Here is a 15,470-nt window from a genome sequence, read left to right on the forward strand (position 1 = left end):
TTACATTGTGGGCCCTTCCACACAAAAATGTGCTTGAAACTTTAGAATCCTTCATTTAACTCAATGAAGGATTGATGTTTTTCAAAACTTTTTTTTTATTTTGAAGGTCTGAGGCTCCTCTTTTCATACATATAAAATGATTATCCTAAACATTTTTAACTCTTTAATTGACAACTCTATGGTCCAAAAGCCTGATGTGTGTGAAATATGACCCAAAGGATTTGTCTCTAAGTTAAACTTTGTTTATTTTACAGTCATTTTAGTAAAAAACTCACATTGTGGGAGCTTCAACACAAAAATGTGTTTGTAAGCTATAAAAATATAAAGGATCAACATTTTGTAAAACTTTCTTTTACATTAAAGGTCTCACCCCCCTCTTGTCATACATATAAAAATACTTAACTTTTTATGTATTTGAACCCTTTTATTGCCAACTTTCTGTCGCAAAGTCACTAAAATGTATTTCCATTGTGGGCCATTAACATACTCGTCCATAGACCTACATTATAATCACTATTTCTCAAACTGCTTCTATAAAGCAAATTAAAAATGTAGTTTCAAACTTCTGCATATTTTCTGAACCTTGAGGCTTCAAACTAACGCCCTGACACATTTTTTTTCACCATCAGGTCATTTTTACGTAATTTGACAAGAGGAAGAAAATGCCTGTTCCCAAGCCCCTCAGCTGCACACACCCATACTTTTTTCTCATTTATTACCCCAACGTGTGTCCTCATAATGTTAAATATCATGTTTTTCAAAACTTTCTAACCCCTAAATGGTCTTTTTTTGGTCATATTGGAAATCTGTGGTTGTTTCATGCCCCTGTGTGTACAGCTGGTCATCAAGTCTGATAGTCTTTATTTGCCCCTGCAAATATTCTTTTGTACAAATACTAGTAGAAGAAGCTCTAACACTGTCTTGCCCCAAACACTTCCACAGATTCACTCTGATGCATAAATTCACAAAATAAAGTGCAAGATTCAGTAACAAGGAAGTAACGCAGTTGCTTCTGTTTTTAACAACTGTTTTAACAGCCATTTCTTTCCTCTTGCCACACTAAATTAAAATACCTCATGGTGAAAAAAATGTGTCAGGGCGTTAGTTTCAAGCCTCAAGGTTCAGAAAATATGCAGAAGTTTGAAATTACACTTTTAATCCGTTTTATAGAAGCGGTTTGAAAAATAGTGATTATAATGTAAGTCTATGGAGTCAAGGGGCCCACATGGCGATACATTTGAGTGACTTTGCGACAGTTGGTAATAAAAGGGTTCAAATATATAATATATCAAAATAATATAAAAAGGTATAATATTTTATATGTATGACAAGAGGAGACCTTCAAAATAAAATAAAAAGTTTAAAAAAATGTTGTTCGTTTATATGTCTATAGCTTGCAAACACATGTTTGTGTCTTACACAGACATCAGGCCACATCAGCCAGACCAGAAATTTCCCATTTTTCCTTTGAAATTTGAAAGTATATTTTTTTAATAATTTTTGCATCATTCATAGTGACTTCGGGTCAGAAAGTTGGCAATTAAGGGGTTAAAAATGTTAAAAAGTAATATTGTATAATTTTATATGTATGGAAAGAGGAGAGTCAGACCTTCAAAATAAACTAAAAAGGTTTCGAAAAATATCAATCCATTATTTTATGGCTTTCTAAAGTTTCAAGCACGCTTTTGTTTCAAAGTTTTGGTCATTTTTTCATCACATTTTTGTCGGCTTTCTTGTGTTTTTGTCACTATTTTTGTTGTGTTATTGTCACATTTGTTTTTTGTTGTATTCTTGCCTTTTTAATCGCTTTCTGTCATGTTTTTGTTGCTTTTCATCACTCTTTAATCGTGTCTTTCTGGGAAATTTTTTGTTGCTCTTTTGCCACTCTTTTGCTTTTAGATTTGAGTAAGGCCAAACTTGTCTCATGTAGCGATCAAAAGGTTAAAAGGTCCCACAGAAACAGGAAGTGCAGGTGTTCTTGATGGCACAATATTTCGATAGAGCCTTGCATAAACCGTAGATTTCAGCTCTTCAAGCCTGTGGGAAAACAGCTTCTTTCATGACCTCGCAATGCAGGCTCGATGGGGAAATGCGACATCAAGGCCTTTTTTTTTGTGACTAATGGGGTGAGACAGGGAAGGATCTTGTCACCATGCTTTTTAACCTTTACATGGACTCTCCCAAAGATTGAAAAACTGTAAGACCAGCTGCAGGATAGGGGAAAGTCTGTTAAACCATCTACTTTATGCTGATGACCTGGCCATCATGGCACCCTGCCCTGCAGGCCTAAAACAGTGTTGTGATGATTGTGAGGACTAGAGAGCAGTGGAAGCACTTGTCAGGAGAGGAGCTGGTGGTTGTGGAAAAAGTGAAATACCTCAGGAATGACCTCTCTGATAATGATGACATCCACAGGCAGTACTGTAAATTGTATGCACAAGCTAACATGCAATGTGTACAGAAAATATAAAAGTAGCTTTGTTTAAAGCCTGCTGCTCACCTGTGGTGCTGCTACACCAAAGCCACATTTCATAAGTTACAAGGAGCATAACCGATGCTCTTAGGATGCTTTAGAAAGTCCCTCGCTGGACAAGTGCCAGTTTGTTGTTTGTACAGAATAATGTGACCACGTTAAATGCTCTAATAAGAAATGTTGTTGAACTGTTTTTATACGGCCTGACCAGAGCAGTGTCAGACACAGCTCGGTGCTTTTGGAGGCACTGCTTATATGGACTATAATAACTGCCTGTTTTATTTGTCTGTCTCATTTACATGTTTCTTGTTGACCTTTTTTAGAGTCTAAAGTAAATAAATAAAACAAACAATGTTTTATAACATAAAAACAAGAAAAAGAATATCCTCATGAGACACGGACATTGCCCAAGGTGCAGTACATAAGACATTTGACGGGAGGAAGTGGTTTGGTCCTCAGGAGGAGGAAGGCTCATCTCTTGGCTGTATTTAAACTGACTCATGAAGTGGACAGTGAAGAACGGCAGAGGACTGGACACACACCGCCGCCACTGACACCGAGACGCAGCGACATGAGGAGGTTGCTGGTTCCACTCCTGCTCTGTGCCTCGGTCTGGGAGGTCAGCCTTGCCACTCAACCTCCGCCGCCAGAGGAAGGTGAGTCCGTTTACAAGTTGTCAAAGTCAAATGACGTGCTGAGGCTTGTCACGAAACGATAAGAGCTTGTATAGAAGTGTTCCATATATAAGGACAAAGGGCTGTGTTGAATATTGTCGGGATTATTGACATAAAGTCACTGTCATTTCACAGAACTAACAGTATGAGGAACATTAACGGGTCGATGTTCAACTGGACTGTCATTTCTGTTAGTGTTTTCTAACTTTTACAAACCAAGGAGTTATCTTCAGCAAAATACTACAATTAAATATGTATGGATATTTAAATACATGTGTAATTTTAGTATTATCAAAGTCTTGTTATCTGGATCAGTAACACAAGATTCTAATGTATCGATTGCAGTGTAATCGTGTCATTTGCTTTTCCATCATATTAAATACTTACATTGTTTTAAGTCAATATAAAATATAATGGAATACAATATATTACATATTGACTGAATATAAGTCAACCTCTTGTATTCAGTCAATACAAGTCAATACTGCGAATAACTGTCTCCAGTTATTAGCCAGGCATTACCCAAATCCAAAAGCTTTTGAGACAAGCATCCACATAGCACCGAAAATGTGATGAAAATGTGTAAACGAAGATGAAGCAACAAAAACTCAACAAGAAACAACAAAACTGTGACAAAAACGTGACAAAAAGCGTCAAAATGACAAAAAAGCGGTGACAGAGGAAGTAACAATGCATGGAAACACTACAAGGAACAATCTTAGATCAGTTTTGTGGGTCTAAGCTTTCAAATGAGGCGTGACACTGGCCTGTAGGCTGTAATAAGCTTTTAGATTTGGGTAAAGTCGAACTGGAGAAAATGGCCGTTGTCACAGTTGGGGTCAAGAGGTCAATATGTAAAACTGACTACTATTATATACTGTACTAACACTCCTAACACTGTAATACAGTATAATAAAAAACAGTAAATTAGGTGTCCATAAATATATGGACTATTTTCCATCTTGCACTCATCACGAGGGTCGGTTGGTGTATTGCTTCCCCTGGGGCGTAGTGCACCTCTTTGTTGTGTTATTGAGCAGTTTCATTCTGAAAACAGGAGAGGAAATGTTACCCCCGTGAAGACTGACACAAAGGCTGGGGTGTGACATTTGGTCTTTTATTCTGTGAACAGACAAAAATATAATTTTCAGACGGCTCTGCCTTTCGTGACTTCACCTGAACACCCCACGCAGAACTGAGCCAACTGCGCGAGACCGGTGACGTCAGTCTCCGATATATACTTTGTGTCAAACAAAAAGAAAAACAACCTTAAACTTAGCAAACAAATCACCAATTACATATCTTCAGCAACCCTTTTATACTCAACTGCTTCAATACACCAATGTTTGTCAACAATATAAAATAACAATGAAAATATCGGACGTTACTATTACTACGTCTGTAGTAACGGGACGCTAACGGTAGCGCTCAACGGTTGTCGTTTAACACAAAGAACAGCCAAAACATACAATTCTCATGAATGAAACATCTTCTCAAAACTAACGATTGTCCCACTAGTGTTAACCATACAGTGCTTCATGTACTCAACCCACCTGTGAACAGACAAAAATATAATTTTCAGACGGCTCTGCCTTTCGTGACTTCACCTGAACACCCCACGCAGAACTGAGCCAACTGCGCGAGACCGGTGACGTCAGTCTCCTACGCACGGGCCGCTACTGCCATCTTGTGGCGCAAATTAGCATGTACACAACCAAAACAAACACTAGTGGTAAATTAAAAGTTAAATAAAAATAAAAAATTGTTGGGGGTGTCTCCCTACACCCGAACAGTCCTGGGGGCCACACCCTCCCCTGCTTAATAAAAGAAAAAAGAAATGAAGTCTCATTTTTTTTTCTACTCCAAAACAGTGTCCCTTGAGTTTATCTGGTGGTTATATATCACATTTCTAGTATTGCTTAAAGGAAATAACTTGCAATTACCTTTTAGTAGACAGTTTGAATACCATACCAAGTAATACTAAAATTTCTGTTGAAATAACCACATTTCTTCTCAAGATGAATAAACAAGTTCACCTTACTGTGAATAATACCTTTTACCATTGTAACCAGACACATAAACGGCCAACTTTATCACTTTGTCTGTTACCATATCACGTTGTTTAAATGTAGACGCTGTTGCATATGTGCAATATACTCCACTTAGTCTTTCTGAGTTGCACTTCAGTATTTTCTGAATAATTAGCATTTCTTGTTGCAGTCTTATAGTGTCTGTGTCACTCTATTAGTCTTTAATAAGATACTTGCGTGGTGTCGGACGCCCATGGTCTCCAGAGTCTCTGTGAGCATGTGGGTGGGACCCTCACCTCGATGCAGTCCATACCCAGTGGCTTCACGGTCGGGTGTCCGAGCTGGTCATAGGAGAGGACCTGGGGCCGCCGGCGCTCCCTCTGAGGGTATATGTGGGTAGAAGATGTCGACCCCGGCACGTCAGAGTCTCTGTCTCTCTGCTGGGGTGCAACTTCCTCCGAAGGATGGTCGCTGAGCTGCTCCTGGTCTGCCTCACCGTCTGCTGCCAGTAGACCATCTTCTGCTGCGGTGTCCTGGTCGTCGTGGTGATGAGAGTCCTCCGCTTGGGGTTGCTCCAGCTGCTGCTCCGGCTCAGGTTCGGGAGTGTGCACCTGAGCTCTGCTTTCCACACGAATCTGCAGGCGAGGAGATCTCCAGACAAGAGCGCCTTCTTCATCGCTGTCCGTGTCTGTGTGCTCTTGCAATGTCTCTGTTTGTCTCCTTACTTTAGCTGGTGTCTTCTTCTTTTGTTTGTTCTGCTGTTTGCAATCCAGTCTTTCCACGGGTAAGCTGTCACATGGGAGGAGTAAGTTTCTGTGTACTGTGCGGCTTTTACCTCCTTGTTCTGGCTTGATTTCATAAACAGGCATGTCAGGACTTTTCTGGGCAACTATCACATACACAGCATCTTCCCAGTATGAACGGAGTTTACCAGGCCCCCCTCTCTCTTTGAAGTTGCGAAGGAGGACTCTGTTACCGGGATACAGCTGAACACCATGTGTCTTTTGGTCATAATAGTGTTTGCCTCTAGCCGCTTCTTTCTTTGCTGCCTTTGATGCAATCTGATAAGCCTCTCTCATTTGTGACTGCCATTTCTGTACATACTCCTCGTAGCTGACTTGTTGTTCTTGGATAGGCAAGTTGAACAGGATGTCTACTGGGAGTCTGGGAGTGCGGCCGAAGAGCAGGTAATATGGTGAGAACCCAGTGGCATCGCTCTTAGTGCAATTATAGGCGTGCACTACTTTGGCCAGCGATTCTTTCCAATCTGCTTTCTCACTGTCTGTCAGGGTTCTCAGCATGGAGAGCAGGGTCCTGTTGAAACGCTCTACCTGCCCGTTCCCCTGTGGATGGTAAGGGGTAGTGTGGGAACCACGGAGACCGCAGACTTTTTGGAGCTGGGCAAACAGATGATTTTCAAATTCTCGGCCCATGTCATGGTGGATTCTCACTGGAAAGCCATACTTCAAAGCAAAGTGGTTAAAAATTTTGTCCACCACTGTCTTAGCTGACTTGTTCTTTGTAGCATATGCCTCTGCAAAGCGCGTATAATGATCCATTACCACCAGGATGTATTCGTACCCATGCTTGCATGTCTCTAAATGTAAAAAGTCAATGGACACCAGTTCAAAGGGATACGTTGTGGTAATGGATGTGAGTGGGGCTCTGTGTGCTCTATTGGGGCGTTTTCTTTTTAGGCACTCACAGGCATGCATAACAAAATGCTCGACATCGTTTTGCATTTTTGGCCAATAAAATCTGTCCCTTATCAGTCCCAAAGTTCTTTCTGCCCCCAGGTGACCCATCTCTCTGTGCAGCTCTGTGAAGACAGTATTGTGGTGTTCTTTTGGGAGGAGGAGCTGGTCCCTACCATTAACTCGCCTGTAGAGGACGCCATCCTCATTAACATAAAGTTTGTTCCACTGTCTCAGGAGGACTTTCACACCAGGGGACTCTTTCTTAAAAGCTTGACCTTTAGGCATGTACTCACAGGTTTTGTAGTTCAGGACAGGCCCAATGACGGAGTCTTTTTCTTGGCTGGCCCTGATTTCAGCTTGAGAGAGTGTCTTGTCTGGGGATGCAGCTGTGTCTTGGACTAGACTGATGGCCTGTTCACTGATGATGTAGTTCGCTGGACCTGCACTTCTTTTCTGGAAGCAAACACTATCAGCAGCCGCTTTAATGATATCCTGTTTTACTTCCGCTGTGCACTGTGCCATGTACTGGTTAATGTCAAGGGGTAATCTGGACAGGCCGTCTGCATCGGCGTTTTTCTTACCGGGCCTGTATCTGATGGTAAAGTTGAAGTCGGCCAATTCCCCAACCCAGCGATAACCAGTTGCATTTAGTTTTGCTGTGGTCAGAACGTAAGTTAAAGGGTTATTGTCCGTGTACACAACAAAATGAGGGGCGTAAAAGAGGTAGTCTCGAAAGCGTTCACATATCGCCCACTTTAAAGCTAAAAATTCTAGCTTCCCAGAATGCATGTGATAGTTCTTTTCTGGGGGTGTTAGTGTGCGTGAACCATAGGCTATTACCCTCAGTTTACTTGCTTGGTGCTGGTACAATACGGCCCCGAGGCCCTCTTGGGAGGCGTCACAGTGGAGTATAAAGGGCTGTGCAAAATCTGGATACCCTAAAATGGGTGGCTCTGTTAAACAGTCTGTGAGCTTGTTTAAAGTCTCTTGGTGGCTTTCAGTCCAGACTATGGGTGTTCTAGGTGGTGGTCGCCCTTTGTGTTTAGCACTAGCCTTTCTACCTTTTGTCTTAGGCACATGTGGCAGCTGCTTATCTGTGGGCAGGGTCAGGAGCTGGTAAAGCGGCTTGGCAATCTTCGAAAAGTTTGGAATGTATGACCGGTAGTATGACAGGAAACCCAGGACACGACTCAGTTCACCTACAGTGCCTGGAGGGTTGTCTTTTAGTGCCTGGACAGGGGCTATTTCAGCTGGATCCATTGTGTACCCCTGCTCTGACACCATCCGTCCCAGGAACCGGACCTGCCTCTTAAAAACATCACACTTGTGAGGGGTGAGCTTAACACCATGTGTTTGGTACCTCTGCAGCACATCACGGATATGTTGTAGGTGAGTTTCGAATGATGGAGAGTGGACCAAGTTGTCATCCAAATAGGGCTGACAGATGGCATCACGCAGTCCCTTTAAACAGTCCTCCATACTCCGTTGAAACTCTGCTGGAGCTGAGCTGAGGCCAAACGGTATGCGGTTCCACTGGTACAGGCCCCATGGAGTAATGAAAGCTGTCAGGGGGCGACTCTCTGGGTCTAGGAAGCCCTGATGATAAGCTTTGCCTTGATCAAGCACTGAGAACCAGGAGCTGCCGTGAAGAGAGTCCAACATGTCCTGAATTCTCGGGATGGGGTGCCTGTCTGGTACTGATTTCCTGTTGAGTTCCCTGTAGTCACAGCATAGCCTCAATTCACCTGACTTTTTCCTGACACAGACGATTGGAGATGAGTAGGATGATCTTGACTCTGAAATCCACCCTCTGTTTAACAGATCTTGGAGATAGTCTTTAACCTCTTGGTGCAGGGGCTTCGGCACTGAAACATATGTCTTTTTCACAGGGGTGGTGTCATGGAGTGTGATGTTCATGCTTAAAGACGGGATACACCCTACATCTTTGTCATCATAAGCAAACGCGTGACACTCCTCATGCAGCAGCTGCTTCACTACTTGCTGCTGGTCAGGACTGAGATGGTCAAGTTTAACTGGGGGATCCCACTGAGGTGGCTTATTGTGGGAGTGGCAGTTGCTGGTAACCTCATTTAGCTGGGCCTGAATACCACAGTCCTTATTGAGCCTTTCAGATGTGTTTTCAGACCTTTGGGCTGTAACTGGATACACTGCTTTTATTTCTTCTAGGTGACCCAGGATAGTGCGAGGAGACAAGGTAAGGTCTTGCTTGTTTGTATTTACAATGTATATAGAGATATATACTGACCTCCCCTGTGTGACAGTAACCAGTCCTTCTTGTATCACCAAGCCCTCAGGTAAGGTAAGTTCATCTGGAACAAACAGGACACTTTGGCCTGCATACTGGGCTCCTACATTTGCACGGATGTAGGTGGTGCTTATTTGAGCTGCCGGCAGGCGAATCTCCTTCTTCCCTGTGTGAACTGTTCCAACCCGTTCATTGTCTCTGTTAGTCTGCAGAATCTTGACCATGGACCTGGCTGCTTTGACTGACACGGAGAATGTCTGACTGATTTTCTGTATATGCTTTGTTCTCAGGTGTCCTTTGTCCCATTTGCCCACTACTTCTTCTATTACATTGAACCCTATAATAGGTTGTTCTGCAACATTGGAATCACTTGAGACTAAAATAGGAACAAACAATGTCTTTGTGGGGTGAGTATCACAGTCCAAGTAAAATTCAGTCTCTATCCAGCCAATGTATGGTATTTCAGTACCATTTGCTGCTAAGGCTACCAGTGGTTCAGATAAGAGTTCTGCAAGGGGTCTTAGTGTGCTGTGAGAGAGGTGTTTCTTCCTCCATTCATCGTTTATTAAACTTGCCTGAGCCCCTGTGTCCCATAGAGCTTCCACTGGTACGTTATCAAGATGGCACTGGACAACACATCTTCTTCCGATGAGACTGATGAGCTTGGTTTGGTGCTGCGAGGGCATGTAACAGTGGGACTGTGGAGAAATTATTGTGTCTTGGTGCTCACCTGATGGTTTTAGTAAGCATTCAGGGTTGGCCTGAAGAGATGCAAAGTCTATGTGGGACCTGGAGAGTGGCAGGGCTACTGTTGGTCCCCCACCAGCAACCCCTTCCCGTTTCCCTGCAAATTTCTCTGTCTGCAGCCACGAGAGAGATGGCCTTCTTGTCCACACCTGAAGCAGTGACGACAGGTGTCACCTGTCCCAGCTTCTCTGCATGCCAGGCATCCTTTAGCTCTAGTGGAGGTGCGCTTTGGTGCCATTGCCCCGGACTCAGTGTACAGTTTCTTAATTTCCTGCACATCTGCTCTGAGACCTTCAATCAGCTTCACAGTCTCTGGATCTGGCCCTCTACTTTGCACTTTCTTCTTGCTACTTTTGTCACTTCCTTTACTCTGTCTCTCATCTTGTGTGTCGTTGTCATTGTCTTGTGATGTGTAGTTATGAATGGGCTGCACCTCTGCTTGTATTTCATTTACTCTGGGTGGTTTGACTGGTATGTGTCTTTTAAGTTTATTTTGTCGCTCTATTTCAAGGCTTGAAGCTTCATTTATCTTTTCAATTAAAACTTCATCTCTCACATTTGACGTGCTCAGGTATGGTTTTAACTGGAACTTAACAGCTTCACTCAACAAACCTGTCTCGAGGGACCGCAGGAATTTGCGTTGGACCAGATTTGGACTGAACTGTTCCCCTTCATCTTCTTCCCCAGACTTGTAGAGCAGTTTCTCTCTCAACTCTATTGCTCTAAACAGGAAGGCTTGAGCAGACTCTTTGGGGTCTTGGGAAATGTTCATGAGTCTGTGCAGCAGGTCTGATGATGAGTCAACTTTGTAGTGTCCTCTTAAGATGATTTTGAGAGTGGGGAGTGTAAGGTCCCGCTTCACCTCCAGCAGATCTCTGAGATGAAGGCCAGGGCTGACCGCTTTGATGACAGCTTCGATGATTTCATATTCAGCGTATCCCTTCTTGATGCCTGACTCAATCTGATTATTTAGACTGGTGAAAGAAAGCTTGTCTTTCTGCCCCGCTTCCCCAATCTGGCCCCATATTTTAAAGTCTTTCTTTAATGTGACTTCAGGCACTCTGTGGGTTGAGGCTGGATTTGCTTGACTTTCACTCATTACTGCTCTGCTATTTAGCTGTGCCCCCAAAGCTCCAATCTTCTCCTCCAGGATGCGACGTTCTTCTGCCTGCGCCTGCTGAAGTTGCTCATATTCCAGCTTTAGTTTTTCTATGGCGGCATTCTCTGACTTTTGCGATTCAGGTTCAACTGCATTATGTGTTCTGAATGACTGTAAAACTGACTTGAGTTCATTAACAAACTCTAGGAACACCAGGGGGTCACCATCTTCATCATCTTCAATTTCACCGATTGTGCATTCCACCAACTTTATCAGAGCGCGGCGGGTCAGTCCATCAAACCCTTCACCTGCCGGTTTACTGCACTTAAGATGATGGCACACTTTGATGAGCTCTGGTTTCCCCAAGGTCCACAGTGTTGCGACGATCTCATCCAGTTCTTGTTCCATGTTGATTTTTGTTTTACTTCTAGGTTCGGTTTTCGGGTTGGTTGTCTCAGGATGCTTCTTTTAGCTCCTGGCTGGGGCTCGCCAAGATTATGTTACCCCCGTGAAGACTGACACAAAGGCTGGGGTGTGACATTTGGTCTTTTATTCTGTGAACAGACAAAAATATAATTTTCAGACGGCTCTGCCTTTCGTGACTTCACCTGAACACCCCACGCAGAACTGAGCCAACTGCGCGAGACCGGTGACGTCAGTCTCCGATATATACTTTGTGTCAAACAAAAAGAAAAACAACCTTAAACTTAGCAAACAAATCACCAATTACATATCTTCAGCAACCCTTTTATACTCAACTGCTTCAATACACCAATGTTTGTCAACAATATAAAATAACAATGAAAATATCGGACGTTACTATTACTACGTCTGTAGTAACGGGACGCTAACGGTAGCGCTCAACGGTTGTCGTTTAACACAAAGAACAGCCAAAACATACAATTCTCATGAATGAAACATCTTCTCAAAACTAACGATTGTCCCACTAGTGTTAACCATACAGTGCTTCATGTACTCAACCCACCTGTGAACAGACAAAAATATAATTTTCAGACGGCTCTGCCTTTCGTGACTTCACCTGAACACCCCACGCAGAACTGAGCCAACTGCGCGAGACCGGTGACGTCAGTCTCCTACGCACGGGCCGCTACTGCCATCTTGTGGCGCAAATTAGCATGTACACAACCAAAACAAACACTAGTGGTAAATTAAAAGTTAAATAAAAATAAAAAATTGTTGGGGGTGTCTCCCTACACCCGAACAGTCCTGGGGGCCACAGAAACATAATCGCCCAGATGAGACCAGATTATTATTGGGGCGGACATTCAGAAGCACCAACTAAACTTGGCCAGCCATTTTCTCTAGTTTTTATTGTTTTAGTCAAGGATTTTACCTGCAAGATGTCACATGACCTCTTACAAAGTACCTAAAAGCGGGTATGCAATATATGCCATGTTGGGGACAGGCTTCTTAATTCTTCTTCTTGACAACTAAAGGCAACATTATTAAAAAAAACTGTCTCACATTTTTAGCCTGGTGAAACTGTTCAAACTGTCCAAAGCCAGACTTGTCACTGTCATTTCCTTATGTTTAAAGGGCAAAAAGTCATCACTTTAAGGTTCCAAAGTGAATGCAGACCGTGATTTTGTCCCTGCATAAGTGACTGTGGCTCAGTGTTGGTTTCGCTGTTTGTTGCATCTCATCTCAATATTGTGTTTTTATTTGTTTAGTGGAGCTCCTACGATCGAGCCGAGACAAGAAAACATGGACATCTCCAGATGGAGGGGTTAGTCCTTCTCACTTATTGTGAAAAGCGAACAGTAAATTATAACTTTACCTTTAAATGTTCATGTTATTGTTGTAATATGTACAAATCTATGTATGTCTTGGCAAAAACTTTGAAAATAACAAATAAACAATTTCTCTTTTGCAGTTTAACCAGATTGGGTCTGTGCTTCAGGCCTGTATTCGACAACCCAGAAAAAGTGTCCTGAGTAAATGGATAAAGCGAGGAGAGGCCAATCATCTGTTACTGGACATAAGTGTTGCCCAGGGGCAGGAGACCTCTGGCCAGCCTGACCCATTGCAGGTCTACCTACTGGACTCAGACTACCCCAGGACAGAGGTGTCAGAGCACAGTACAAGGCTGGACCTCAGGGCATCCAAGCCATTCCCGTCATCTGTTACCACACTAGCTAAAGAGCTCAAGTTCTCCAGTAACTACAGGAATCAGTCTCTGGGCCCTGTCACGCGTGCCGGCTTCCAGCTGGGCCTGTCCTACACTGGGACATGTGCACTGGTCTCCTCCATTCGGGTCTACTACAGGAGGTGTCCTGATATGGTGCTGGCCCTCAGCTCCTTCTCTAGGACTGTGGCTGGCTCGGGGGAAGTGAGAGGCTCCTGTGTGCCGGGGGCAGAGGAGGTGGCCCCTCCTGTCAGAGAGTGCACTGTGGAGGGAGTGTGGGGGCCCCAGAAAGGACAGTGTGTCTGCAGACCGGGACACCAGCCTGTCGCGGACTCCTGCCAGGGTACGAAACCAGGGCGTTTATTTACGTGTTGACCGGACACAGGTCTGACACACACAGCCAGTGAGACCCCAGTGTCACTGCTCACACCTCTGTAAAATAAAGGCCTCTTGTTAAAAGGACATGAGCTGTTCAACATTGTACTTTTGAATCAATGCTGTACACGACTAAAGTTTAATATTGGATTAAATTGATATTAATATCTGCTGTATTATTATTTCCACTCTGATGAACAATCAAGCCGATATTTTAAATTGCATAGGTGATCACTTTTTAAATGTTTCTTTATTTCTTCCAGCATGTGGAATAGGGTTCTACAGAGCGGCCAATCAGAGCGAGGGGTGTCAGAAGTGCCCTCCACACAGTGGGACCGACAGAGAGGGCTCTGACAAGTGTGACTGTGTCGCGGGCTTCAGCCGCCTGCCCAGTGACCCCCCTGAACTGGGCTGCACAAGTAAGAACAAGATATTTATGCTGTTTGAGTTCAGCTTTCATGCCATGTCTTTAATGTAAATGCCTTATGACCACAGAACCTCCCTCAGCTCCAGTGAATCTGACCGTCCATCACTATAACGACTCACTGCTGATGCTTTGGTGGGACGCTCCTCTTGACGGGGGGGGCAGGTCAGAGATGACCTACCGTGTCCTGTGTGAAAGTCGAGAGCAGGATGGGGGCCAGTGGGAGACGTGTGATGACGGAGTGTTTGTCCTGCCTGACTCAAACAGCCTGACCTCTACTTCTGTGAACCTGACTGGAGTCAGTCCACACCAGCACTACAGGCTGTCAGTGCAGGCCCGCAATAACATATCCAACCTGAAGGGGGCGGAGCACTCGTCCACTGCCACTGTAGCTATTTACAGACGTAAGAAAAGAATACAGAAATACTGTAACCTGCTTTTGAGTGCAACGCTTCAGGGCAGGGGTAGGCAGGATTTAGAGAATGTGACTGCAGTGTAATCCTAGGGGTAGGACTGCACTTCAGTCATTCTCATCATCATCTTGGGCCTCCAGAATGTAGTGGCTGGCCTCTGGGCTTGACGTTGCCTTCCTCTGCTATAGAGCCGATAGGACACCATGCTAAATATACATAAATATAAGATTTTAGTGATGAGTGTGAGAGGATGCATGTTTTTTTTTTCAAGGATGTGTTAATAGGGGAAAAAAACTCTGCGCATGAACTTTTTACTCTGCATTAAAGAGACGAGATGCAAGTTGATCATTTTATGCTCACTACTGCCACCTCAGGTCTTATGCGCAACTGCAGTCTCTATATGAAGCTCGTGCATGACGGCACTTCGGACCCGAATTAACAACTTTTTCAGTGACAGTGCAGGATGTTAGAGGCAGTTGTGGTGAACAGGTCTGAGCTCTTTCTACACATTAGGACATGGCTGGAACATGTAGGGGGATGAAAATACTTAGTTTTTAACATATTTAAACTCTGTATAGTTCCTTTAATAGTGCGAACAAATAAAACAAAAGGTCACTGACAACAAACAAAACAAATCTCTGGTTATTCTATACGGCCTACGTCCGATTAGAGTGACATCATCAAGTGCACTGTGCAGTTAAGCAGTAGGGCACTTAAAGGTGCATTTTGCAACTTTTTGTGCCAAAAAGGGTTGATATTTGTGCGTATTTGACCTTGTAGTGACTCAAATTGGAATGAATTGATATTGATATCTGCTGTATTATTGTTTCTACTCTGATGAACAATCAAGCCGATATTTTAAATTGCATAGGTGATCACTTTTTAAATGTTTCTTTATTTCTTCCAGCATGTGGAATAGGGTTCTACAGAGCGGCCAATCAGAGCGAGGGGTGTCAGAAGTGCCCTCCACACAGTGGGACCGACAGAGAGGGCTCTGACAAGTGTGACTGTGTCGCGGGCTTCAGCCGCCTGCCCAGTGACCCCCCTGAACTGGGCTGCACAAGTAAGAACAAGATATTTATGCTGTTTGAGTTCAGCTTTCATGCCATGTCTTTAATGTAAATGC

The 15,470-nt window shown here is 43.6% G+C and overlaps 1 protein-coding gene across 2 annotated transcripts in view; it reads left to right on the forward strand.

Annotated features, from left to right (window-relative positions):
• The first annotated feature begins 2,994 nt into the window (after window positions 1-2,994).
• The window catches only part of LOC306980414 (ephrin type-A receptor 2), a 58,286-nt gene continuing 45,810 nt past the window's right edge, over window positions 2,995-15,470 (forward strand). The window contains exons 1-6 of one of the 2 annotated variants that reach the window (XM_079579771.1): window positions 2,995-3,129; window positions 12,678-12,733; window positions 12,881-13,475; window positions 13,771-13,926; window positions 14,003-14,335; window positions 15,252-15,407. In XM_079579771.1, coding sequence (XP_079435897.1) covers window positions 3,045-3,129; window positions 12,678-12,733; window positions 12,881-13,475; window positions 13,771-13,926; window positions 14,003-14,335; window positions 15,252-15,407 — 1,381 coding nt within the window. In that variant the 5' untranslated portion in view covers window positions 2,995-3,044. The remainder of the gene's footprint in view (window positions 3,130-12,677; window positions 12,734-12,880; window positions 13,476-13,770; window positions 13,927-14,002; window positions 14,336-15,251; window positions 15,408-15,470) is intronic. The other variant, XM_079579772.1, reaches the window with a different exon arrangement.

Source organism: Gobius niger (genome assembly GCF_951799975.1).
Source record: "Gobius niger genome assembly, chromosome: 21".
NCBI classification, from domain to species: domain Eukaryota; kingdom Metazoa; phylum Chordata; class Actinopteri; order Gobiiformes; family Gobiidae; genus Gobius; species Gobius niger.